This window comes from Nycticebus coucang, chromosome 6 (assembly GCF_027406575.1).
Source record: "Nycticebus coucang isolate mNycCou1 chromosome 6, mNycCou1.pri, whole genome shotgun sequence".
NCBI lineage: Eukaryota > Metazoa > Chordata > Mammalia > Primates > Lorisidae > Nycticebus > Nycticebus coucang.
Window position 1 is genome coordinate 65,034,139 of NC_069785.1, and position 27,623 is coordinate 65,061,761.

At 41.5% G+C, this 27,623-nt stretch overlaps 1 protein-coding gene across 1 annotated transcript in view; it reads left to right on the forward strand.

The window, feature by feature from the left end:
- Positions 1-27,623, forward strand: part of TLN2 (talin 2) — a 453,366-nt gene that overhangs the window by 288,871 nt on the left and 136,872 nt on the right. Inside the window, exons 10-17 of the mRNA XM_053594602.1 lie at positions 8,268-8,331; positions 9,411-9,515; positions 16,770-16,925; positions 21,093-21,194; positions 21,962-22,038; positions 22,834-23,014; positions 23,843-23,956; positions 26,752-26,860. Coding sequence (XP_053450577.1) covers positions 8,268-8,331; positions 9,411-9,515; positions 16,770-16,925; positions 21,093-21,194; positions 21,962-22,038; positions 22,834-23,014; positions 23,843-23,956; positions 26,752-26,860 — 908 coding nt within the window. The remainder of the gene's footprint in view (positions 1-8,267; positions 8,332-9,410; positions 9,516-16,769; positions 16,926-21,092; positions 21,195-21,961; positions 22,039-22,833; positions 23,015-23,842; positions 23,957-26,751; positions 26,861-27,623) is intronic.

Consider the following 27,623-nt stretch of genomic DNA (forward strand, 5'->3'; position numbering starts at 1 on the left):
TGCAGATGCTGGCGTGGATGTGGAGAGAAGGGAACACTTTTACACTGCTGGTGGGACTGCAAACTAGTACAACCTTTCTGGAAGGAAGTATGGAGAAACCGCAAAGCACTCAACCTAGACCTCCCATTTGATCCTGCAATCCCATTACTGGGCATCTACCCAGAAGGAAAGAAATCCTTTTATCATAAGGACACTTGTACTAGACTGTTTATTGCAGCTCAATTTACAATCGCCAAAATGTGGAAACAGCCTAAATGCCCAGCAACCCAGGAATGGATTAACAAGCTGTGGCATATGTATACCATGGAATACTATTCAGCCATTAAAAAAAATGGAGACTTTACATCCTTCGTATTAACCTGGATGGAAGTGGAAGACATTATTCTTAGTAAAGCATCACAAGAATGGAGAAGCATGAATCCTATGTACTCAATTTTGAAATGAGGACAATTAATGACAATTATGGTTATGGGGGGGAAACAGAGGGAAGGAGGGAGGTGGGTGGGGCCTTGGTGTGTGTCACACTTCATGGGGGCAAGACATGATTGCAAGAGGGACTTTACCTAACAATTGCAATCAGTGTAACCTGGCTTATTGTACCCTCAATGAATCCCCAACAATAAAAAAAAAAGAAAGGTGGTTATCAGGAATAGGAGGGTGGGGGAAACAGGGCTTGGTGGTCAGAGGGTGCAGAGTTTCAGTTATGCAGGATAAATGTGTCTGAGCACAGATGTATGTCATAGACAGCATGAGAACTGTGATTAATAATACTGTATTGTACGCTAGAAATTTTGCTAGAGATTTTAGGTACTTTTTACCATAACAGTAACTCAGAGAGAGAATAGATATGTTAATTGTTTTAACTGTAGTACTCATTTTATCATATGTCTACCAAAACATGTTGTATACCTTGAATATATATAACTAAAAAATTGCAACTTATCCTTGAAAGAATATGAGATTTCAGTGAAAATCTGAGTTTGAATCCAGATCCTGTTCCCCCAATGTGTTAATTATTAAACTCCCCTTTCCTGATTCTAGTGGTTTCTGGGCATTTCTAAAAGTTTGAGCGCTACCACGTGGTCCTTAATTACCATAATCTGATGGGCTGTTTTTTTATTCCAAAGGGGCTGAAATACTGATTCCATGTGATGCCATTTGACTAGGGAGTAACTTGGGCTAGGGTGTCAGTGGCCAACAGCCTGGTCCTCGGCGCTTACAGATGAGATTTGAGCTGTGGGCTATGACTGTGGGCATCTGACATAGCATGTCTGAGCCTCAGAGCTCATGCATCTGTACAGTGGAATTATTTCCCCCTGGGGCTTTCGTCAGAATTTAATCAACTTATGCATGTAAAGCGTCTGAAACAGTGTTTGACCTTCAATAAATGGCAGGTGTTGTTAATAGTAAACATCCTCACTCTGTGTGGTTTAGGCCATTAGTTGCATAATCCAAAAGATTATTGCAAATATAAAGCCCTAACAAGTGATGTCTACCTCTCAGAAAGCCCGTACCTGTTATCTGTAGCAGTCATTGCCAGTCTTTTGATGTACAGCCAAGGCTTTTTCTGTGTGAAGTCCCTGACTGGGTTTCTGGACTGCTTCCTTATGTGAACCATGCCTAAGAAATCATCTATGAGGGAATCTTAACTCATGGAGTAATCTACAAACACAGTATTTTTGGATTTTTTTGTTTTATTTGGGGTATGAGTGCCGTTTTGGCCCATGTATACAGGCAGTCCCCAAGTTAGAAACATCTGGCATATATGCAGTTTATATTTACAGAGGCTATTGCAGTAAGTCTCTGAGTTACAAACATCTGACTGACATGACTCTGTTCTCCTCCATTGATGTAGAGTACTTTTTAAAATTTTTTATGTTTTCTTGTCAGTATTTTACAGTCGTCTCATATCTAACAACGTTTTGCAGATGTTTACTTTTCGGAAGCGTTCAGTAGCTCAGTTTGTGTACTATGTTAGCAGTTGATGGGCCGTGTCAGTACGTGACCGTGTCATACACCGCCAGCCGCAGCAGCTTGGAGAACAGGGACAGTGGACTCGGCCCAGCACCAGCCGGGTTCTGAGAGGAGAGTCTGGTGGCTGCAAACCTTCAGCATCCCATGGATCTTAGAGAGGAATAAGATTGATTAGTGATCCTCTCCTGAAGGAGAGGATCTAAGGTTGTTAATGTGTTCAGAAAGGGGAGTATTTAAAAGGCTGGCAGGAAGATTTAGAGCAGCGGTTCTCAACCGGTGGAACCGTAGTAAAGGGTCACGGCATTAGGAAGGTTGAGCACCAGTGGTTTAGAAGAAGAGTGAATCTAACTGTATGACTTTTAGGTGGCTTCACTTTTAAGGTGGGAATATTTAAGGAGGCAGAGGGAGAGGCTTTTCTTGGCCACAACTTGTTTAATCAGAACAATTTACAATCAGGTTTCAAAGTGTTATCTGTTTGCTCAGAGAGTGCTGACAGATTTCACTTGAATACATGCCCCAGATGTGAGGAACCATCCAAACTCAGGTTTGATCATCAGAACAGCTGAGCAAGAGCTGCTATAGGGCTGGGTGGCAGGCGTGGATGACACCCGTGCCCATGGCTAATTTCCTGGGGGAATAAACACGCCATGTACACACACTCTCTCTCTCCCCCACCCTTCTCTGTCTCTCTCTCTCCCCTCCTATCCTAAAATACTTTACATTCCCTCCAAATCTACTCTTTGGACATCGAGGTAACGCTCTCACACACCCTCTGAAGTTGGTTTTAGTACCTCCCAAAGAATGGATGGGACGCAGGTGCGGGTGGGTGCTTTCCTGAGTTTGGATCAGAGAAGTTTGTTGCAGTACGGGACTTTTCTTGCCATGGACACCCTGCCTGTCCTACCTCGCTGGAGTAGGATCCTGTACTACTTACAGAAGAAATGAGCGTGGACCGCTGGATACCACCATCTGGCATTCTAGGAACAATCATTGCCCTGAGGGGGCTTGGCATGGGGAGCTACTGTCCAGGGGTCACAGCAGTGATCATGATGATGCTTATCATTTCTGTCGGGGAAAGCCTGAAGCAGCTGTGTGTTCAGGGGACCCCTCTCAGTCTGGGAGGTCAGAGGTGCTCTGCTTCTTCCTGATGCGTATGAGCCCAGCTAAGTCTTCACTGCCCTGAGACTCCGTTTCCTCATTGACATGTTGGCACCTTCCAGTTCTTTCTCTGAATCATTCATTTTTGCCGTGAAGTTACATAATAATAAACATAGCATCTAAGCGATTCCTGATTAGACGCTTCTTAGATCCTTCCTGTCGACTGACTTGGGCTCTCCTGATGAGGTCAGAGTGTTCTACTCATGCTCAGATCCAGATGTCTGAAACTCCAGGAAATGTACTGAACAACTTACCCCATAGCAGTTTGCAGACTGACCAGACGCCATCATTCAAGTCTTCCTGCGTGCCCCCTCCCCCCTTATTTTGCTGTGGTATTTTTGAAGATTTTTTTTTTTTTTTATTTTGGCTAGTGCTGGGTTTGAACCCACCTCCGGCCTATGGGGCTCGTACCCTACTCCTTTGAGCCACAGGTGCTGCCCTTTGCTGTGGTATTTTAAAGCAAATCCCAGGCATTATATCATTTCATCTGTAAGTACTTCGGTGTTTGTCTGACAATAGAAAATTATTTTAATAATAAAAATTATTTTAAAAACAAGACACAGAAAATCCACCTTAACACCTAATGAAATCAGCAATAATTGCTTAGGCTATGTTAAATTTTCCTTCATTGCTCAAAAGGGTCATCTTGTACTTGTTTTCTATCAGGATCTATACAAGGATATATATCAGGATCTGTAAACTATATTTCATGTTTTGTAAAACAGCCACATTGAGATATAGTTTACATACAGTCTGCCCATTTTCAGTGTACAGGGTAGCATTTTTAGCATATTCACAGGATTATACAATCATCATAATAATGTAATTATAGAACTTTTTTCTTTTTTGAGACAGATTCTCACTATGTCACCCTGGGTAGAGTGCCGTAGCATCACAGCTCACAGCAACCTCAAACTCTTGGGCTTAAAGCAGTTCTCTTGCCTCAGCCTCCCAAGTAGCTGGGACTACAGGCACCCACCAGAACACCCAGCTTTTTTTTTTGTTGTTGTTGTAATTATCATTTTAGCTGGTCCAGGCCAGGTTCGAACCTGCCAGCCTCAGTGTCTGTGGCCGGCGCCCTACCCACTGAGCTACAGGTGCTGCCCTATAGAACACTTTTGTTCTAAAAAAAAACTCTATGCCTATTAACAGTCACTCCTCACTTTGCTGATTCCCTCTCCAGCCTTGGCAACCACTCATCCTTTCTGGCAACCACTCATCCTTTCTGTCTCCCTGGGTTTGCTTGTTCTGGACATCTCTTATCAGTGAACCATACAACTTCTCTTTCCTGACTGGCTTCCTTCACTTGGCACAATGTTTCCATGTCATAGTACGTATCACTCCTTCCTGGAGACTGCTGGATAATTTTCTGTTGTACAGATAAAGCACATCTTATTTGTTCATCAGCTGATGGACTTTGAGTTCTTTCCACCTTTGGACTATTATGAGTAATGCTGCTGTCAACGTTTTTGGACAAGCTTTTGTATAAAGGTGCTTTAATATTTTTCTGGGTAGATACCAAGTCATAGAATTGCTGTTTAATATTTCAAGAAACTACCAACTGTTTTCGCAGCAGCTGTACCATTTTCCATCCCCGCCAGCACACGTGAGGGTTCCAGTTTGTCCGTGACCTTGCCAGCACTCACAGTTGCCTGTCTTTTTGATTGTAGCCGTCCTAGTGAGTGTGCAGTAGCATCATTACATTGTGATTTTTCTTTACATTTCCCTGTTGGCTGATGAGGTTGGATGGATTTTCACAAGCTTGTTGGCCATTTGTGTGTTTTCTTTAGGGAAATATTCAGATCCTCTGCTTGATTTTTCTTCGGTTAGGTGATTAGTCTTTTTATTCAGCTGCAAGGGTTTATATATGCTGGATGTAATTCCTTTCCCATATGTATAACTTGCAAATAGTTACCCCCATTCTGAGGACTTCATTTTTACTTTCTTGGTTGTATCATTAGAAGTTCAGAAGTTAATTTTGATGTGTTCCACTTGATCTACTTTTTTTTCTTTTACCACATTTGCTTTTGGTATTCTATCTAAAAATGCTTTGCTTGAACCAAGGTCATAAAGAATTACTCCTGTATTTTCTTCTGAGAGTTATTTTTTTATTTTTTATTTTTTATTTTTTGAGTCAGAGTCTCTCTATGTCCCCCTTGGTAGAGTGCTGTGGTGTCACAGCTCACAGCAACCTCCAACTCTTGGGCTTAAGCGATTCTCTTGCCTCAGCCTCCCAAGTAACTGGGACACAATGCCTGGCTATTTTATTGTTGTTTGGCAGGCCTGGGCTGGGTTCCAACGCGCCAGCCCTGGTATATGTGGCTGGTGCCCCAGCCGCTGAGTTACAGGTGCCAAGCCTCTTCTGAGAGTTTTGTAGATAAAGCTTTTGCATTTAGGTCTGTCATCATTTCGAGTTAATTTTAAAGTATAAGGTGAGGAAAAGAGTCCAACTTCTTTCTTTTCCATGCAGATGTCCAATTGTTTCTCCTCCATTTGTTTATTTAAAAAAAAAAACAAAACAACTTCTTTTCCCATCAAATTGTCATGGAACCCTTGTTGAAAAGCAGTTGACTGTAAATGTGAGGGTTAATTTCTAAACTCTCAATTCTATGTCCGTCCTTATATTAATACTGTACTATCTTTGTTACTGTAGCTTACTTATAAGCATGTTCCTTAAATTTATTTTTACCTAATACTATGTCCTTTTCACATACACCCACCCCCCCCCCAACAATTTATTTGTGCAGAACCTGGGTTATTTTTACAGAATTTCTCATGTTTGGGTTTGGCTGATGATATCATTAACCATGGTTCTATCGCCTTTTTGTAGACTAGTATTTAGATCCAGGGGCTTATTTAAATTCACATTCAATTATGTATTTCCTTGTAGTTCCTTTATTGCCAAGAACACTTCCTGAGTGGTGCAGCACACTTCCTTTTGCGTCAGTCAGACGACATTTATTGTCTGGTTATCCTACTTTCATTAATATGAAAATCGATCAGTGGGTTTACCTGTTATCCCACTGATCCATCTATTAACAAGTTCCCCATTAACTTGTCCTTTACTGGTTTTTGTAGTTATTGAAGTTCGCTTTGATTTATCCATTATTTTATTAAAAGTTGTAAAATGATGATTTTGGGCTTCCTTCTACACTTCTTACCTGTGATTGTCAATAGTAGAAACGGTAACTTTGTAAGATGATCACCCAAGGGACTGTGACAAACTGGTCAACAGACAGAGTTGGTCAACACAAGGAACTGGGCCTGCTGTACTGATTAGGTACATGTGGTGCGTGTCTGGTCTGTGAAATCAGGTCAACGTAAAGAGGTGGTCGGTCGCCTACTGTACATACTTCTTTTCCTTCGTTTATCAATTTTCGGTATAAGTTTGGTGCCCTAGCAGCTTCTGAGGTGACTCGTGATTTTTCTGTATCTGTGTTTTAACCTCTGGCACTCATCCTTTTTCAGAGGTGCAAATTGTCCCATGAAATGAACTATATGATGTCTGAGATTTGCTTCAGGATCATCCAGGAGGAGGACTTGTACGTGTGGAAGTATATGGGTCACAACTGGCCACAAGTTGATAATTGCCATCAAAGCTCGATGATGGGTTCATGATATTGCTTTCTTTTGTTTTATATATCGTTTTAGAAATCATCCCATGTAGGGCAGGTGGGAATCCATTGATAATGGCTCTAGTACCATCTTGGTTGCCTTCTTGATTCAAGGACCAAGAAGTCCTAGGAACATTTCCTACATTTCCTTCTCCAGACCTAGAATCAGTTACTTCTCTAAGACTCCCAGGTTTCTTTTTGTGAAAATGCCATTTAGAAGACCACTGGTGGGCGGCACCAGTAACTCAGTGGGTAGGGCGCCGGCCACATACACTGAGGCTGGCAGGATCAAACCCAGCCTGGGCCAGCTAAAACAACAATGACAACTGCAACAACAACAAAAAATAGCCGGGGTTGTGGTGGGCACCTGTTGTCCCAGCTACTTGGGAGGCTGAGGCAAGAGAATCGCTTAAGCCCAAGAGTTGGAGGTTGCTGTGAACTGTGACGCCACGGCACTCTATTTAGGCCAACAGCTTGAGACTCTGTCTCAAAAAAAAAAAAAAAAAAAAAAAAGACCACCTGGTGTGGGCACTGGGAATGCTGTTGCCACCAGGCTGGATACTTACTCCTGGCCTCTTCAGAGTGGAGAGTATTTTTTAGAAAAATAAAAATAAATCAGGCCCACAGGCCAGTATTTCTAATTTATATAAAATTGCAAGATTTTTAGTCAAGTCTTTCTGCTCTTTATTTATTTATAACTATTTTATGCTGAAAATCTTAAACATAATTCCTCATTTACTTGATCATAATTGTATAACATCTTATATAATGTAATTTCTTAGTTTTATTGGGTTTATTTGGAGGGGAGGATGTCAGTTTTAAAATGCTGATATCAGTAGTTTTAGTGACCAGTCTGTGGTTCCTTTTGTCCTTCAGAAATGTCCCACTAGGGGTATATAGTCAAAAGACCGTTTTTAAAAGTTACTTGAAATAATTATTCTCCCTATCGTTATGCTGTCAACTTGATGCACTGTGAAGTTCATTGGTTTCAGCTTGCTTTCGATTTTTGAGTGTTGCTTTTTTGTGATTTCATGTGATCCAAAACGAAACCTGTAATACAAGGAACATTCAGAGAAGTTCAGTTTCCATCCTTATTCCCTTCTCTTTGTTCATCGCCTCTTCCCATGGGGAACCATTTTTATTAGTACTAGGCTTATCCTATTATTTTAAAAAAAATAGAGACAATAGAAAATAATGTTTTTAGATTAAAAAATATTTTTCTTTCTTAATAGAGGGTTGCACAGTACCACTCTTGTGCTCTCTGGGTATTTTTTTTTTTCACTTATAATGTATCGTGGAATTCTTTCTTCTCTAAATACGTTAGCTTGACCTTTTTTGTGAGGCTGATTTTATGTCCATGTCCTTATTTAAGTGCCTTGGTGGATGTAGCAGACTGTTATTAATTACTCCATAAAATATTGGGTTAGTGACTTACCTGTGAGTTGTATTAAAAGTCTTTGCTTTGCCATTCATCGTAGAACACGATGCATGCCTCACCTTTTAAAAATTTCTCTCTTTCAGTCTAAAGGAATTCCTGCCCAAAGAATACATCAAGCAGAGAGGAGCTGAAAAGAGAATATTTCAGGTACTGGAAATTACAGAAATGTATTATTCTCCTTACTTTCTATCCTCATGTATTAGTGTGAAGGGGCCTCTGCACATGATCGTTTTATACCTCATGGCTGTACTCTTTCATAATAAATGATTAGTGACTCAGAGTAAAGCTGACAATTCTTCTTTGGGCAGATTTATTATCTTAATCCATACTTTTTTTTTTTTATTAAATCATAGCTGTGTACATGAATGCGATCATGGGGCACCATACACTGGTTTTATAGACCATTTGACACATACTTTCTTTCTAAAGGTTACTTAGCCCTTCTGAGAAAAATATGCATATGTTTAATTTTCAAAGGCATTGTCTTGGTAACATTGAAACAAGGTGATAGACCATTAACATGCCCCAATGAAGAAGTGCAAGTAGCTTCTTTGAGATTTGTTTTTGGAAACTAGAATTTGAAAACTAGTGCCTTTTTAAAACCCAAGGTTATTCTAGAAGTCCGAGATTTGTCCATTCTAGGCAACTGGTCAAGAAAAGCCCTATCACTAATTTTGTCGTGAAACAGCCACTGTAGTGAATCCAAGATATGAAAGTCTTCTTTGCTCTTGAAATGTGAATGTAAAGTACATATTTCATGTGTATAAAACATACTTTTTACCCGGGTTTGTTAATGAGTACTGTCATGTACAAGCATGTATTTACCCTGCTTTTTGGAAAAAGATGTATTTGGATGAGTGTTAGAATGCGACCTCTTCTGAGAAGAACAGTTTTCTCTAGCTGTCATTTAAAGGGTTGGCTCTGAACTGTTAGCTTTGAAAATCTGATTACAGTTCCTGCCACACTGCACAGGTGCTTAGTTGTAAAATACGTAGGCTGTTGGGGTTCAAACTCTGGTTTGAAAGCCCAGTGCTGTTGAGAGCTTTCTGTGTGCTCTTCTCCCTGGTCAGCAGCAGTAGCCTGTGTTCTGGGGGGGCCTCAGACACAAACATCACTTACCGAGGTTCATACCCCTGTGTGTACTCCACGGGTTGTAACGACCTCCTACCGTGGCTCCCTGCTGGCAGAGCTGCAGTAATGGTTCCCTCCTACTGTCACTTTTGCAGGAGCATAAGAACTGTGGAGAGATGAGCGAAATAGAAGCCAAAGTCAAGTACGTCAAACTCGCCCGGTCCCTCCGCACATACGGTGTGTCCTTTTTCTTGGTGAAGGTGAGTTGGGCACAGTGGAGAGAGTGTTTACCTCTGCCCTCTCTCTCTTCAGGGAAAGCCCTTGCTGTTAAGCTTGGTTTCTCATATCCAGAGTGTCTGGCCAGCGCCTAAGTCCGCTGTTCATAGCATCAGTTTGCACTTGTTCTCTTGAGTTTTTGTGTGGTGTGAAATTCGTGTCTTACATTCACCTCATCTCCCATGAATCCCATCTAGCTTCACACAGTCTGGTTTCAGGGATGTGCTTAAAAAATAAATGTTGTGCCTCTTGCTGGTAGGTTAGCAAATTTAGGATCATAAATAACACAGAGAACAATATGTAATTAGAAAGGGAGAGAAATTGCACAGCAAATTATAGACAAAAATAAATTTATTCTCCAAGGACAGTTTCAAGTCTAAGAACAACCCGTCAGTTGGTCAGTAGGTTAATTAGAGGTAGAGCTTCTTCTGATGATAGCAGGGTCTTAGATTCAATCAGACAAAATCTCTTATTACAGAATTATTTAAGGCAAAACAAGAAAGTGGTAGAGATTTGTTTTCTTTCCTTCTTCCTGTTGCAGCACTTGCAACTTTTATATACATACCCTGTTTCCCCCAAAATAAGACAGTGTCTGATTTTAAGGTGTGCTCCCAAAGATGCACTAGGTCTTATTTTCAGGGGACGTCTTAGCTTTCCTGTAAGTAGGTCTTATTTTTGGAGGATGTCTTATTTTTGGGGAAACAGGGTATTAGATATTCAGGTTTTCCTTAATTTTATTTTTCTCACTTCATGCAGTATTAATCACACATTTCTTTTTTTGTTTGTTTTTTGGCCAGGGCTAGGTTTGAACCCGCCACCTCCAGCATATGGGACCTACTCCTTGAGCTACAGGCGCCGCCCAATCACACATTTCTTTTATTTTTTGCTCAGTGGTCCTCGTTAGTAAGCCATTTTATAATTGTTTTTTAATAAATAATCTACTGGACTATAGTTTTCCTTATTTTAAAAGTGGTGCAACTGAAAATTTAGGAATGATTCATTATGAATCAATGAACCATATAAATGAGATCAATAGGTTACATACGATGACATACTGTGACATTATATATGAAACCTCTAAGATGTTCAATAAAATTTAACATCTTCATAAAATGTTTTTAAAATGCCGAAATTTAAGTGTACGTGCTCAACATGATAGAGTATTTGTTTCAAACCTCTCATCAGTATTATATTTAACAGAAATGCTGTAAAGAAATCTATAAAAATTGGGATCAGAACAAGCATGCTCCCCATGTCATTACCCTTTAACATTGTTTTGGAAGTTCTGAGAAATGCAGTAAGATATAAAGATGGGGGGAAAAATCATGCTTTAGGAAATGAAGAGATAAAATTACTATTCCTTGTCACTATGATTACCTTGTAACAAAATACACCAAATCATTCTTTGACTTTCTACTTTGAAAAATTATAGACTCCCCGGAAGTTGTAAAAATAATACAGAATCTCAAAAAGTCAGATAATAACAAGTGTTGGTGAGGATATGAAAAATTGGAACCCTCCTGACTTATTGTACCCTCAATGAATCCCAACAATAAAAAAAAATTGAAACCCTCACACGCTGCTGGTGGGAATGTAAAATGATGCAGGTGCTTTGGAAAATCATCAGTTCCTCAGTTGATTAAATAGAGACATGCCATATATACAACACTTCCACTCCTGGGTGTCACACGCCAGAGAGAATTGAAAGTATATGTCCCAACAGGAACTTGAATGTGTATGTGTATAGCAGTGTTTAGCCAAAAAATGGCAACAATACCAATGTTCATCAACTGATGACTAGATCTGCAATGCATAGTATATCCGTACAATGCAATGTTATTCAGCCATAAAAAAAGGAATGAAGTGGACTGGTACATGCCACAACCCGGATGAACATGGTAAACATTATGCTACGTGAAACAGGTCAGTCACAAAACACCATTCATGTGAAATGTCCAGAAGAGGCACATCTTTAGGAGCATGGTATGGGGAGGAATGATGGCTAAAAAAGTGCACAGTTCCTTACTGATATGATGAAAATATTCTCAAATTAACTGTGTTAAAAAAATGCAGACAGGTTTTCTGTACCCTTCATTAAGTATCCTTTAATGGTAACTATAGTAGAGTATCACAACCAGGACAATGACACGGGGACAATCCACAGACCTTCCTCAGAGTTCACTGCTTTTACATGTACTCGTGTGTGTGTTTAATTCTATGCAATTTTATCACATGCGTACCCATGTAACCATCACCATAGCCAAGTTGCTCTAACATCATTTGTTGAAAGGACTATTCTTCCTCCATTGAATTACTTTTGCGCCAGTTTCAAAAGTCAGTTGAATACATCTGTTGGGGTTTATTTTGGATTTTCTGTTCTGTTCTGCTGCTTTATGCATCTATGCTACTAATCATGCTATCTTTTGGGGGGCGGGAGACAGTCTAACTCTGTTGCCCTGGGTAGAGTGCATTGGCATCACCGTAGCTCATTGAAACTTCAAACTCTTGAGCTCAAGTGATCCTCTTGCCTCAGTGTCCAGAACAGCTGGAACTACAGAGACCTGCTATGAGGCCTGGCAAGTTTTTCTATTTTTAGTACAGACGGGGTCTTGGTCAGGCTGGTCTCAAATACCTGAGCTCAAGCAATCCACCTACCCCAGCCTGTGGCTCTCATCCTGGCGTACTGGGATTATAGGTGTGAGCCACGTGCCCACCCTAATCATACTATCTTGATCATGTTAGATATATAGTAAGCTTAACATCTGGTAGTTACTCTTTTCACTTTTTTCTTCTTTTGCAAAATTGTTTTTAGCTATTTTAGGTCTTTTCTTTTCCATATACACTTTAGAACAAACTTACCTGTATCTACAAAAAAAAACCTTTCTGGGATTTTAATAGGAATTGCATTGAATTTATAGATCAATTTGGGAGATGTGACATTTTTACTGTGTTCAGCCTTTCCATCCATGAATATGGTATGAGATCCTCCTTGATTCTGTAATTTTCAGCATATAGATCTTGTAATGTTATAACGATGTGTACAGAATAATTTTAATTTTTAGATTTATTGTTAAGGTTATCAAATTTGCCAAGGAAATAGATAAGACATAGTCAACCACACGAAATAATCCCTTAGCATATATATAAAAATAAAATCATTTGGAGTATGTGATAAAGAGATCACATACAGAACGGCACCAAAAAACCTCCAAAACTGTATGTTCAAAGGATAGTAAATTTTTTAAAGGCTTCAGTAACAGATTTCTCATATCCCAAAGTGAACATTGCATTAAATTGTGAAGGAGAGCCATTAGCATAATTTAAGAAGTAAATGAAAAATGAATAATTTCAGTTTCTCATTCACTACTTTGTAAGCCTCTGTTAGAAACTCCAAATAAATTGGTGAAATTATACTTTAACACTTATGTATCGATATTGAACATACTTAATCATGCCCCACAGCCTTGAGATTAGTCACTGATATTCTTAGAGAGCTAGTTTCATGGTTAGACCCATTTCCATCGTATTTTCTTCCATGTCTATGATCATTTTGTCCTAATAGTATTATACTTTATGTTGTTATGATAGAAAGTATTTCCATGTTGGAGTTAGGAAGGGTGGCCTAAAATTCGGGGTGACAACATATACCTGTGTAAGAAATACCAGAAACGTATGTGACCTTAAGGGACATCCTTCACCTCTCTAGATCTCAGCATCCTCATCTGACCAATGGGATGATGATTCCTTACTGAGATTTCATGAAGATTAAGTGAGCTAATGTTTGTAAATAAGTGGAACGCCTGCAACTGCCTAGAATATAAGGTGTTTGATATATTTTAGATTATCCTTGTCACTTAACCATTCCCACATTGCCCAAATTCTTGGTCCTGAGAGGCCGGATAGTAAACATCTTAGGCCTTACCAGCCGTGCTAGCCAGCTTTGCCCTGGTAGTGTGCGAGCAGCCAGGGATGATATGTGAATGAATGGCTGTGGTTATATTCCTATAAAGCTTCATCTATGGATTCTGAATTTGAATTTCATATAATTTTTACATGTCACGAAATATTCCTTTTTTAAATTAAAAACTGGAAAATTATTAGCTCTCAAAGGATTAAAAAAAATTAGGCAACAAACTAGACTTAGCCTCAGCTGTGGTTTGCCCACCTGGATGTAGAGAATGTCTGTAAGCCGTATAATGAGGCGGCAGGGAGCAGCATTAGACTGCGGTTCCCTCAGCAGCTAAGCAATATGCTTTGACAATAAAGACCTGGGTTTGGATCCTGCCCTTGCTACTTAGTAATCTGACCTTAAATAAGTTACCTTACCTTGTCGTTACCTTCTATTTCTAAACCTCAGTTTGCTCACCTATAAAATTGTGACTTTTTATGAGGTTTAAATTAAGTAATATAGAAAAGGGAGTGGGTTCATACAAAAGCTCAATAACATCTATAGTCTCCATTCTTCTTCTTTCATTGACTTTTTTTGTGTTTTATTGTGATCTGCTGCCTCAAAGCCTTGTAAGCAATGGTAAGGCATTTCCCTTGACCTGCATAGGATCTTGTTTCATTCTAGAAAGTTCTTGTGTAACCCTTCTTCCTTCTAAATTTGCCTTTGAAATGTCCCTATAGTCATAGTCATAGCCAGAGCCTTGAAGTGGGAATGTGACCCTCTTCCTCTATGGAACTGTAAAAATATCACAGAGGACATTGAGAGCATTTCAAAATTGCGAGTTAAGTCAAAGGGATTGCCAGTGGTTTTCAGAGAGAGAAATGCCCAACAAGCGGGGTCTTTAACACCCAGTTTGGGTCCTGAGCAGCCATCCCTTTCTGCCACACATGCCCATAAAAAGAATAATTTTTTTAAAATTATTATTATTAAATCATAGTAAAAAGAATAATTATACGGAATACAAAGCAAAGTACACAAGCCAGCCCTTTGGCTAATCAATGCGTAACTCTAGTGCAGTGATTTTCACTGGTGTGAAAATTTTTAAAGATCATTAATTATTTTTGAAGGAAGTTCTTCAAATCACAGTAAGTATATTCTTTCTTTTACTCGTGTTTTTGATCAGCATACTTTAAGTTTGCTGTGCAAGTTTATAGGTTCAAGTGTGCTATGAGATAAAAAGTCAAAAAACACTGGTCTGGTGGCTCAGCTGGATCACAGGGAGGACACTTTGGGTCTAGGTTCTGTTGAAGTGAGGAGCCAAAACTCAAAAGCTTAGTCCACTTGCACACACACACCGCCTCACCTTTGAATTCTGAATCTCACATGTGAAGCACAGGTGATGTAAGCATCAGCCAATCTCCACACATGTTAGAAGGGCCAGCCAACAACAGGCTGGTTCACACCTGGCCACCAGGGCTCAGCTCACAGAAGGGCTGAGATATTTGAAAGAGGAGGAGCTGGGCTTATTAACAGATAAGCATTCTTGGCAGAATGCTTCCCTTCTCTTGCCTCTGAATGATGCAAGTGATAACCATCTTCAAACAAAATCAGCTTAATCAGGACCACCTCAAGAGAGAAGTTACTAGATAGCTGGCAAAAGTCATAGCTACAGTCTTTTTGAGAGTGTGAGTATATCACAGCCTGCTTTTGTTTACTGGAGATAAAGGGGTGCTGGGCTGTGCAGTTGAAGGATGGAAGTTTGGAAAGGAGTGGTGAGGTGTGGACTGAGATTCCAGGCATAGGAAGGAAAGAGGGAGCCTTATCTTGTGGTCTTCTCCTGACATCTCTGCTACCAAGGACGTCTCTGCCGCAGGGAGGACCTGGCATTACTGTCACAGAGCTGAGCTGTTTGCTCTTTTAACTTTCTCCATCTGCTCTAAGTTTTGTGGGTAGGCACTGAAATAATTTTATCCTTGATGCTGGTCTCTTTTGCCAGTTTCGGTATTTTTTTGAGTTCCCTACCCATCTTTTCCCCAATCGATACTGCTGATGGAATGTCCGCTCTGAGTTTGTTCACTGTGGTTTCTTCTCCCAGTCTGCAATGATGTTGACAAGAATTAGGGCAATCTGTCACAAGAATGTGTTCCTGCACCCCACAGCCCCTTGCAGAGGGGAACAGCTGCAAACCATATTTTATCTCTGATCCCCTTCCTGGATATCAGCTGCAGGGCTTGAGCCAACCCTGTGTGACTAAATTAGGTACCCAGAACCTTTGAACCTAAATCTCCGTGTGGCCCTTGAAGCTGAATTAGATTAACTAGCATTGTCTGCCCTGCATCGATTTCCTCCGTTGTGGAACTGGCCACGTTTTGAAATGAGTTTGACTCTTTGTGTTTTAAGATTTGAGGTTCACAGATTCCTGATCCCACTGTGTTCTCCCGCGAGGAAGCTGGGGGTGTGCGCTGTCTGAGGGTTTATGAAATACCCATGGCTGGTGTGTATGGCCTTTTATCTTTTCATTTCCAACAGAAGACAGTAAACTGTGGTGAACAGTCTGCATTTGGAATCAGATCTTTTTGAGCTACTCAAATATGTGTTCAGATTATGGCTTTACCAGTCCCCACTGTGGGCCTTGCGTGCATCAATGGTCTCTTCATTTGCAAAGTGAAAACTGGTGATGTTACCAATGTTTTGGAGATACTCTGAGGATTAATGGATGCTGTGTATTAAGTATATATTTTAACTTTTTCCAGCCCAGCTGTAAGTGTTACCCTGTGTTGGGTGTGTGTACATACACCCACATATACAGATTATATTCAGGGTGTGTGTATGAGAGAGAGATAGGGAGCAAACATGTATTCCCCTGAGAATAGCAGTTTAGGCCTCCCACCTGTTATTTCCTCATAATGAAAAGATTCTTCGGCAGAGTTTTAGTTAATTTTAAGTTACAGATTAACTCTCCTTTTCTGCTCCCCAGGATTAACTCTCTTCTGCTCACCGAGCTAGCTACAGGGATTGGTAATACTTGGAATTCACTCGAGCTGCTGCTTTTTTCCCTGGGTGTCTTTTCAGTTCTATCTCATTCCTGATTTTGGAGCAACCTCTCCCACACCCTCCACAGTCTCTTTCCAGGAAGCAAACCTTTGTGGATCTTTCCACTCTTCCAATGTCTCTGTTTTAACTCCCATCCCTTTAATTAGAAAACCTTGGTTTTCTAATAGCCCTGCCTGTTTTGAAGCACAGCATATGTAGGTTGAATAAAGATAAAACATTGTAAAGTCCCTGACACCTTAACAGAATCAGATGTTTTCAGAGGAAGAACACTGACCCTTGATATCTTCTGTTTCAGGAAAAGATGAAAGGCAAGAACAAGCTCGTGCCTCGCCTCCTGGGGATCACCAAAGACTCAGTGATGCGGGTGGATGAGAAGACCAAGGAAGTGCTGCAGGAGTGGCCTCTGACCACGGTCAAGCGCTGGGCAGCCTCGCCCAAGAGCTTCACACTGGTAGGAACTGGCAGAGGGCAGTGAGGGGACTAGCATGGCCTTGGCTGATAATGTGGGTCAGGAGAAAGACCAGGTTCTTGCCCACTGGGTTTCTCTGGTCTTTGGGGTCTAGATGGACTGGCATAGATGGTGTGAGTCCTGGGTAGGGAGGGGGACTGGTCCAGCAGTGGGATAGGCCAGCAAGCCTGAGTTTCCATGGCCACCACTTCCTCTATTTATCTAAGGCTGCCTCTAGTTCATCAACTAGGAAATCGCCAGCAGGGCGATTCTCAGTTCTGTGCTCCTGGTGACATCTTTAGCACATCCTGAAAGGAAACTTTCTAACACTCCATTGCCCACACAAGGGCCCCACCTTTATCTTTAGCTGTTTTTAGACATTTCTAAGAACTGTGGCATCTCGCTGAGTAGTGTTTTCCCAGCCCACCTAAAAGGCAGCATAATATATAGGGGAAATAACAGACTTTGGGAAAGTATGAGAAACCCCATTTTGTCATTCCCAGCTCTTGTGACCTCACTCATGTTTTACCTCTCTTCTCTGGGCCTTAATTAACTCAGTTTTAAAATGGTGAGAGTAATACCTCTTCTACAAAATTGCTAGGCTTAAAGGAGATGAAGGTGATAAAAAAAATGGTTAGTATCAAAGTCATGACAAATAGAGAGAGTATGTGTGTGTTCCAAGTCTTTACACCTATGAATTCTTCTCCCTATTTCAGTATTTGTAATATTTTTTTCTTTCCTATTCCTAGGCTTTATTTAGTTCACACATGTGTAAAGGTTTTCCTGTTGGCTTTCTATTATAGGTTTTTAGTGTGATTCCTTTGTGGTCAGAGAACATACTCTATGTGATTTCAATTCTTACAATTTTAAGGTTTGTTTTATATTCTAGGATATTATCATTTTTGGTGAATGTTCTACGAGTACCTGAAAAGAATATAGATTCTACTGTTGTGGGGTAGAGCAGGTCCTGTAAATGCCTGTGAGATCTCCGTGAGTTGATGGTGGTTCCAGTCTTCTGTATCCTTGTTAACGTTCTCTGTAGGGATTCTGTCCATTGCTGAGCGTTCTCAACATTAATTGTAGATTTTTCTATTTCTTCATTCAGCTGTTTTTCCTTCATGTATTTTGAAGCTTTGTTGTTTGATGGCTATACATTTAAGATTCTTGTATCTTCTTACTAAAGATACTGCTTTATCTTTATGTAATGTTGTTTTGTTTTAGTAATTGTTTTTTGTCTCAAGTCTACTTTAGCTGATATTAATATAGCCACCCATGACTTTTTAAAATTAAAGTTGGCATGATATATTTTTTCCCTTTCTTTTACCTTCAACCTACCTTTATCTTATGTTTTAATATTGGAAATGAGTTTCTTGGAGACAGCGTCTCATCCTATCAACCTTAGTCTTTAATTGGTGTAGACTATTTATATTTAAGCTAATTATTGGTATGCTAAGGCCTAAGTCTGTCATTTTTTAATTTCTTTTTCTATTTGTCCCTTCTTTTTTTTGCCCCCCCCTTTTTTTTTCTCCCCTCCTCTGGGTTACTTCAATAATTTTTAGAGCTCTATTTTGATTTGTTATGTTTTGGAATATATCATTTTGTATAGCGTTCTAAATAATTCTACATATTACAATGTACATGTGAAATTAATTACAACCTACTGGTGTTGCTGTTTCACCCCTTAAAGTGAAATTTAGGAACCTTATTTCCATTTAAGTCTCTTTACCCTCCCCATTTTCAAATATAATTTTTAAAATATTTCTTCTGCATACACTAAACATCACATAAGATGGTGTTTTATAACTTTTGTCTCAAACACAAAATATGATTAAAGAAACTATTTTTGGTGAATGGTAGTCTATTATATTTCCACCTATTTCATCTGTTTTTCCCATTGTTGCTCTTTCCTTCTTAAGGGTTCCCAGCCTTCTCCTGTTACGGCTTTGAATTTGGAGAGCTTCCAATAGCCATTCCTAAGGATTTGTCAGCTAGCAACAAATTCTTTTTTTTTTTTTTTTTTTGTAGAGACAGAGTCTCACTTTATGGCCCTCGGTAGAGTGCCGTGGCGTCACACAGCTCACAGCAACCTCCAACTCCTGGGCTTACACGATTCTCCTGCCTCAGCCTCCCGAGTAGCTGGGACTACAGGCGCCCGCCACAACGCCCGGCTATTTTTTTGTTGCAGTTTGGCCGGGGCCGGGTTTGAACCTGCCACCCTCGGCATATGGGGCCGGCGCCCTACTCACTGAGCCACAGGCGCCGCCCAACAAATTCTTTTAGTGCTTCCTTTCCCTGAGAATGTTTCTATTTCCCTCATTCATGAAGGATAATTTTGCTGGCTGTAGCATTTGGGATTGACAGTTCTTTTCGCACATGAAAAATGTCATGCCATTTCTTTTCTCTTCCATTGTTTCAGAAGAGAAATTTGCTGTCATTCAAGTTGGTGTTCATTTATAAGTAATGTGTCATTTTTTCCTCTGGCTGTTTTTAAGATTTATCTCTAGTTTTCAAAATTCTTGATGTGGGTTTCTTAAGGGTTGTTCTATTTGTAGTTTGCTCAGCTTCTTGATTTGTAGGCTTATGTCTTTCATTGATGTTGAGAAATTTTCAGTCATTGTTTTTTCAACTACTTTTTTTTTGGGGGGGGTCCCATACTGTTCCCTCTGTAATTCTGATGATATTAATATTAGATCTTTTGTTCTCATCCCACAGATCTCTGAAGTCTGTTTGTTTTTTAGTCTTATTTTTAGTCTTGTTTTCTCTCTACTGTGACTAAATTTTCTCTCTACTGAGTGACTAAATTCTAGTGATCTGGTTTTAAGTCTGCCGATTCTGTCCCCTGTTATCTCCACGTTGGTCTATCCTATGGGTTTTTTTCATTTTGGTTATTGCATTTTTCATTGGTATAATTTCCATTTGGTTCTTTTTTATGGTTTATGTTGCTTTGTTGAAACTTTTTTATGTGTTTCAGGAGAATTTGATATTGATTAGTTGAAGGATTTTCATGATGGATGCTTTATAATCCTTGCCAGATAATTCTAGTATCTGATTGGTTTTAGTATTGGCTTCAGTTAATTGCCTTTTCTCCTTTTTATTGTGGTTGTTCTGGTTCTTGATATGAATTTTTTTATTATGTCACAGACGTCTTGTATTATGTTAGGATACTCGTGATCTTACTTAAACCTTCTATTTTAGCAGTAGCCACTTGGTTCACATTTAGTGTGTAGTATTCTGCCTTACTTTTGTGGGATTTAGTTGCAATGACAGTTTCATTTTCTGAGCCTTTGCAGTGCTATTCTGGCCTGCTTTGTTCTTTTGCCACTGCTGGGGCTTGTGTGCAAACCCTGTTGGTTCTGGCTGTGAGGGCGGAAGGCACTTCCTTGGGCTGCCTGATATTGCTGGATGACCTTATTGAGAGGAGGCAGAAGCCACTGGGCAGAGGGCAGGGAGACACAGGGCTTCACTTGGCTGCAAAAGGATCAGACCGCCCATCTGCCTGGGCTGTGGAAGAAGGCCTGAGATGGTCTCGTAGGGGTAAAGAACCTATGGCCTTCTGGATTTCTGAGTGTGACCTTTGTACTGAATCTGAATTTTCAGGACAAATCATTTTAATAAAGGGATTTGTTTTATGGAGTTCGGACTCAGTCAAGGGACTGCACTTGGGAATCCAGAGGGCCTCATGTGGCTTTGAGACTGCTACAGGTTCCATACCCCTGGCTGGTGTTTCACTGCTTTGCAGCTGCCTATAAATGCCAACTAAATTGTTGAGCTGGAATTGGGGTTCCCAATTACATCTGCATTGGGCTTCTCCTCTCCTGGTCCTTAGGCCAGAGAGAAGGCTTTTCAGGAGCTGTCTGCCGAAGGTTCTAATGTTCAGGCCTGTATGGGATAGGCAAGAAAAATCAAGAACTCATTTCATGGTGGTTTTTCAAGTCTTAAGACCCCTAGCCAGTTCATTGTTCTGGTTTTAAAGAGCCCTTTTACCATTATAGAATAAATTTTAAGATTTTCAGTTGTATTTAGAGGGGAGGAGCAGGGAAAAATGAATCTATGTTACACTGTTCCTGAACTGAATTTCTCAGGCTTTACAACTTCTGATATATCTGATACAGCTGTATTTCTTCCCATTCTGTTTTTTTTGTTTGTTTGTTTGTTTTGTTTTTTTTTCAGGATTTTGGGGAGTATCAGGAAAGCTACTATTCAGTACAAACCACAGAGGGAGAGCAGATATCCCAGCTTATTGCTGGCTACATTGACATCATCCTCAAAAAGGTATTTTGTGCTGAATGCGAAGTGGAAAAGCGAGACTGCTTTAAAAAAAGGCTTGTTCAGATGATGTGGTCATCTTGAAATAAAAACCCTTACTTGAAATATTTCATTTGCTAATTTAATCTTTGGCATTAGATTGCTTCTCTTTGAGATCTTTGATCTCGGATCCTGTGAGAATTTCTGATGTTGCCGTAGCACACATTTGTATCATTTTACTGGCAGGTAATGAGCAGCAGTGTGTCACTTAGCTAATGAATGGGACAGGCTTATCCCTGAGCACCTTTCTCCCAGGGAGCTGTGTACTGCTCTTCAGATTGAAGGGCTGAAAATGTTCATCATAGTTTCCGTGGGGTTTCCCCCCACCCCCAGCCAAATGTGATGGGGTTATATTCCATAGTGGAGTACAGAAAAACAGATTTCCCAGGGCTTTAAGATACAACTCTTTCAAATAGCCAAGTTCTAATAAGATGTTAATATGTGCATTGATATTTTTACAAGATAAACTTGTCTGTGAAATACATACAGAAGACATATATCCATATATTAAATAATGTATTTCTCTTTATTATGCTTCTGCTTACCCATCACTTATTAAATACCCAAGACAAGAAATTTGGGATGAACCGTAACATTTTTGCTTGTGTTCCTTCAAAATATCTTTTCAAAAGTCCTTGTGTTAAAACCGGCTAATTGTTATTTATTTTTGCATCTTGTTTTTTTTCTTTTCTTTCTTTCTTTTTTTTTTTTTTTTTTTGCATTTTTCCCCCCAGAAACAAAGTAAAGACAGATTTGGACTAGAAGGCGATGAGGAATCAACAATGTTAGAAGAGTCTGTTTCCCCAAAAAAGTAAGTATTGTTGAGAGTGCTGGAGAACTGTCCTGTTAGTAGATGAGCAGGATTCCCCTGCCAGCTCAGGCCTGCTGCTCTGAAGTGCATCAGTCAGAGAATGTGCCAGCAGGTGACGTAGTCCAGTCTTGCCTGTCCAAGTGTGTTCCCCTGGTCAACAGCATCAGTGTCGTGGTATCTTGTGAGGATGTCATTGAATAGGATGTGGTGTTTAACTCCATCTTGAGGGGAAGTGAGTATTCGTGAGTCCTATTCTGTACTTTTGATGTAAATCTCACAAATTGGGTCATTATCAAAAAGCTGGAGAGTGAACTTCAGTTTGATTCTGGCCCTGTTACGGGGAGGCGCTGGGGGTACAGCCAGCGGAGGAGGAATTGTCTGTAAAGAACTTGCCGCATGCCCTTCCTGTCTGACCTGCTGTGAGGCGTGATTAGGGACATGGACTCTGGAGCCAGACTCCTGAACTCAAATCTCAGCTCCATTTAACCTTCAGTTAAATATGGAGCATCATTATTACAGGAAATCTGTTTTCTGTATTATAAGGACAAACTAATGGCATAATACTGTGAACCTATTAAATGGATAAATTGGGAGTCATTATGGGCATTACTGATGGTAACAAGAGGCACCTCAGGGTTCTTCCTCTGAGCATTTTAGTGCTGCGTCTTCATTCCCAATTCTCCATCTGTGTGTGTTGCTTTGAATCGACCTCCACGGCGCAAAGCAGTGAACATATGTGACATCCGTGGTGTCCTGTCATACTCCACGCAGCTGACCTAGCTGCCTCGCCTGCAGGTCCACCATCTTGCAGCAACAGTTCAACCGAACCGGGAAGGCAGAGCATGGCTCAGTGGCGCTGCCGGCCGTGATGCGCTCGGGCTCCAGTGGGCCGGAGACCTTCAACGTTGGCAGCATGCCCTCGCCGCAACAGCAGGTCATGGTTGGGCAGATGCACCGAGGCCACATGCCACCACTGGTGAGGCTCCTGTGTGTGTACCCTGCTCATTAGTGCGCTGCCTGGGGTGTGGGGGGGGGGGCACTTTCTAGCTCTGCTTTGGATCATTGCCTGTCTGGAACCAGAAATATCCTCTGAGGTTGGAGAATTGGGGACCTCTCAATGTGACTTTGATGCAGGGACAGAGCCCTGTTTCCTTGCCCTACCCTGGCAGCATCAAGCAGATCGGTCCAGGTACCCCTTAGAGAATCGGAGAGGTCGGCCAGGTGCACAGTGATCACAACATTTCACTCCAGGGGCCATGATTTTGTTCCCCTGTGCTGTTCTGTCTCAGGGCCTCCCTGAGGCCTGTCTTGGGATATCCCTTGCTATTGGGCAAGAACTTTTTAACACGTAAGAGCCTCCAAGCTCAGAAATAATTTGACTCTGCAAAAAGCAGGTGAACTGTAGGTTTGGGTGGGATCCTTAAATATTTATCAAGGAGTGTTCTCTTTTAACACTCACGTATTTGCTGTGCATGAGATCTTTAGTCCTCAGTACTCAAGGATGGGATCCCCTTAGTTCCCCTGCAAGGACTCTTCTGAGCCTTCGTCACAGCTAATTAAGCTCTCCACGTGCTCATGATTATAATCCCTCTATTGCAATCACCTTCATTTTGTATTCTATTAATATAATGCAATATCTATTTCTGGCCTCCAGGTTGAAGTGAGAGATGGTTCAGGCGCTGATGAAATCAGCCTGGGCTGCTTTGTCTTGAGCTCTTAGTTCTGTTTTTCCCTGTTCTGCACAAAGGGCCCCATTAGCTCTGGGGGTGTGGTCTGACTGCGTTGTGTTCATCTGCCCTTGCAGACCTCAGCCCAGCAGGCCCTTATGGGGACCATCAACACGAGCATGCATGCCGTCCAGCAGGCCCAGGAGGACCTCGGCGAGCTCGACTCACTGCCACCTCTCGGCCAGGATATGGTAAATATTCTTCAGTGGTCTTTGTTCCACAGCTCTGCCCTGGCAAAAAACAGGGCTCTGCACTCTGCATTCAACTAGATGGATCTCTTTCTCCAGCTAGGTGAGGTGGACCCTTTTTTCCCAAGATACTGAGTCTCCCTCAATACACACACACAGGAGAGAATCATAGGGTGCTACAGGCTGCTGGCAGTACCACAGGAGGGCTGAGAACTTGAGCCCTAGACTAATGTGGTCTGGGCTTACATCCCAGCTCCAGTACTCACTGGCTACGTGAATCTGGGCCACTTACCCTTTCTAAGCCTCCACTTTGTCATCTGTCAATAGGCTTGTTGTGAAGACTCAGTGGCTGATCACGTGTAGAGTGCTTAGCACAGTACCTAGTACATAGTGCTCAATAGCATTGTTTTTGTTATTATTACTGCCTGTGGTTCTCAAACTTTACCGTGCATCAGAATCACCTGCAGGGCTTGTTAAAACACACAGCTTGTCCTTCTCCCTGTTTTATCCAACTCAGTATATCCAGGAGAGGCCTGAGAATTTGTATTTCCAAGGTCTCAGGTGATGCTGATGCTGCCTGTGGGCGCCATGCTTTGAGAACCACCGGGTGACTATGATAGAGCTTTTTGGTGGCCAGGGGAATTGGCTTCCATGTAACTCAGTGGTTCTCAACCTTCTTAATACCGCAGTGTATTTTCATTGTTAAAAAGGGGTCGTGACCCATAGGTTGAGAACCGCTGCAGCTGCTGCCTCAGATCACCTAACTCCTTAAGACTTAGATCATGGTCCATGGGCCAGCAGCATTGGCAATACCGGAGATATTGTGAGAGGTGCAAAATCTTAAACCTTGCCCCAACCTACTGACTCAGAATCTGCATTTTAGCGAGGTCCTCAGCAGCTTCGTGTGCACAACACATTTTTGAATTTTTTGCATAACTTTCTGACAAGCTCCCAGCATGTCAGTATCAGCAGCAGTGACTGACTCTGTCTACTACGTGGTAACAGATACGTACCCTCAGGAGACAGACGTGTGTGAAAAATCAGAACTTGGGAATGACCTTGAGCGGTAGGCTATAAATAATTCCCACGTCACTACCATTCCAATAATGGAATGTGGGGCATAAGTTGGGTAACGTTTGAGCTGTGCTGGGTACCTATCTTTCTCAATTTTGCCTTGCACATTAGAGTCACCTGAGGAGCTTCAAAAACAAAGCCTGAGGCCCCAGTTCAGACTAAATAAGTTGATGCCACTATGGGGCTGGCCTTAAGGGTTTTAATTTTTCCAGATGATTCTTAGGGATAGTCAGGGTGGAAAACCACTGCTGTAGGACTGACTGGTATGCCTCATAGGGACCAGAACAACGATACAGCCTGTAGCCTTGTTCAGGGTAACTGCCTTCAAATTCTCCCTGAATCCTGGGTTTTTCCTTGGCATATTTGTGTGCATGGAGTTTGCTGGTCTCCTCAGTGCTGTTTCTACGAAGAGAACCTGAAATCAGTAAACATTTTGCTTTGGGGAACTTCAGGGTAAAACTGTCTGGCAGACTCCCATAGGCAGTACAATTGTGAGGTGGTGTTTTAAAACATTCCTGCCTCACCAGTTTTCAGAGAATTAGAATGCAATAAAATATTATTAGCACTAGACATTCCCCAGTCTAGGTCAATATTTTGAATATGTTTTGGGAAGCAGGTCATCACCTTACTACAAGGTCAACATTATCAACAAAAACGATCATTTGTTAGCCACATCCTGAAATGCCACAACATCAAGATTTGCTTTTTACTATGTATAGGTTGAAATAAACATGAAATATGAGAACTGGAAAGGGTTTTTAAAAAGGTTGAATTCCTATAGTAGAAGAAATTTGAGGTACAGGACTTGGACATAATATGACAAATTGTATCACTTGTGAGCTACGGAAGTGGATCCAGAACAGAAGTCTCAACCCATCCCCAGCCTTGCCAGGAAAGGCAATTCATGTTGTAAACAAGAGACACTTCTGGCATCGACAGAGAACACTTGTGAACTGAAACACCCTAATTCTAACCCTGTTCTCAGGTGAAAAGGGCGGTGCCTTTGGCTCAAGGAGTAGGGCCCTGGTCCCATAGACCGGAGGTGGCGGGTTCAAACCTGGCCCCAGCCAAAACAAAAAAGCAAGGTGAAAATTAGCGACAACTGTTAGTGCTGATCTTCAGTGGAGGCACTGATTCTTCTCATTCTTTTTCAGTTGCATTTAAGTAAATAGGGCCACAGAGAATTTTTCTTCCTAAGTTCTTCAAAGGTAAAAACAGAAACAACATAGGTAGTCTAAGACACAAGGAGGGAGGATTTCCATGCCCTTCAGCATCTCTGAGTTAGCAAGAGGCCTCTAAATGATATTGTTTAAGATGACTTAAGGGCCCTGTGAGAGCCAGCGCAGTAAGAATAGTGTAGCCAGGAGTCAGGTGTGGTGACTCACACCTGTAATTCCAGCACTGTGGGAGGCCCAGGTGGGTGGATGGCTTGAGCTCAGGAGTTGGACCCCAGCCTGAACCAGAGTGAGACCCCCATCTCTAAAAATAGCCAGGCCTGTAGTCCCAGCTACTCAGAAGGCCGAGGCAAGAGAATTGCTTGAACCCACAAGTTTGAGGTTGCGGTGAGCTATGATACCACAGCACTCTACCAAGGATGACAAAGTGAGACTGTCTCCAATAAAAGTACAGCCAAAATACTGCTCTTGCTTTCTATGACAGGGCTTCTCTGGTCTCCTGGGTAACTCTGGGCTGTGATTGTGTCATGCTGTTGTCTGGCTTTGCAGGCGTCCAGGGTGTGGGTTCAGAACAAAGTCGACGAATCTAAACACGAAATCCATTCTCAAGTTGATGCGATCACGGCTGGAACGGCTTCAGTTGTTAACCTCACGGCTGGTAAGTCCCTGAGGGATTTGTGGTATATTGTGGTTTTGTTTAAAAAAAAAAATTACAAACAAATTAAGTTCTTGTTGATTGAAATAATGGATTTTCATCTTAGGAGAGGGGGTAGTCTATTTTTAGGTACTTGGAGTGCTTCAGACATTTCCTCCCCGTGGCCCAGGAGAAATGTAAGGAGCGTAGCGTTCTGTCTTGTCTGTATCGTACATCATCCCTGAGAAACCACTCACTTAGCTCTTCCGTTGTCAGGGTCCTGGACACACTTTGGAGTCTGTTGAGGTTAGCTTCTGCTTCCTGGGAGCTTCCAGTCTGAAAATGGTTTTGCGTGAACAGGCACATGTGCTTGTCCGTCTTGCCCAGCCGTGGCCTCCAGAGTGGTCCCCAGCCTTGCACGATCAGGTGGCAGCTGAGGACTCTCGTGGCTTCCCCCTGTAGCACGTCAGTGTTATAGGAACAGAGTTGATGACTAGCACCCCCCGCTCTCTGCCCCCCACCAGCTGCTGACAGGAGTCTGATGGAAAGGTGCCTGAGATGCCAAGTCTTCCTTTGCAATTTTAAAGGTGATTGTATACAGTGTTTCATTGTATGAGGTGTCCAGGTGACCAAGGAGGCAGGGAGTGGTGAGTCTGACTCCTGCACACGGTGGGCAGTGAACTGTTGCCAATGTAGGATTTTGAAAATTCTTACCAGAACCACTTGCTTTCTGCCAACCCAGGGTCTCCCCAGCATCCCACACCATCCTTTCATGATGACGGTCCTT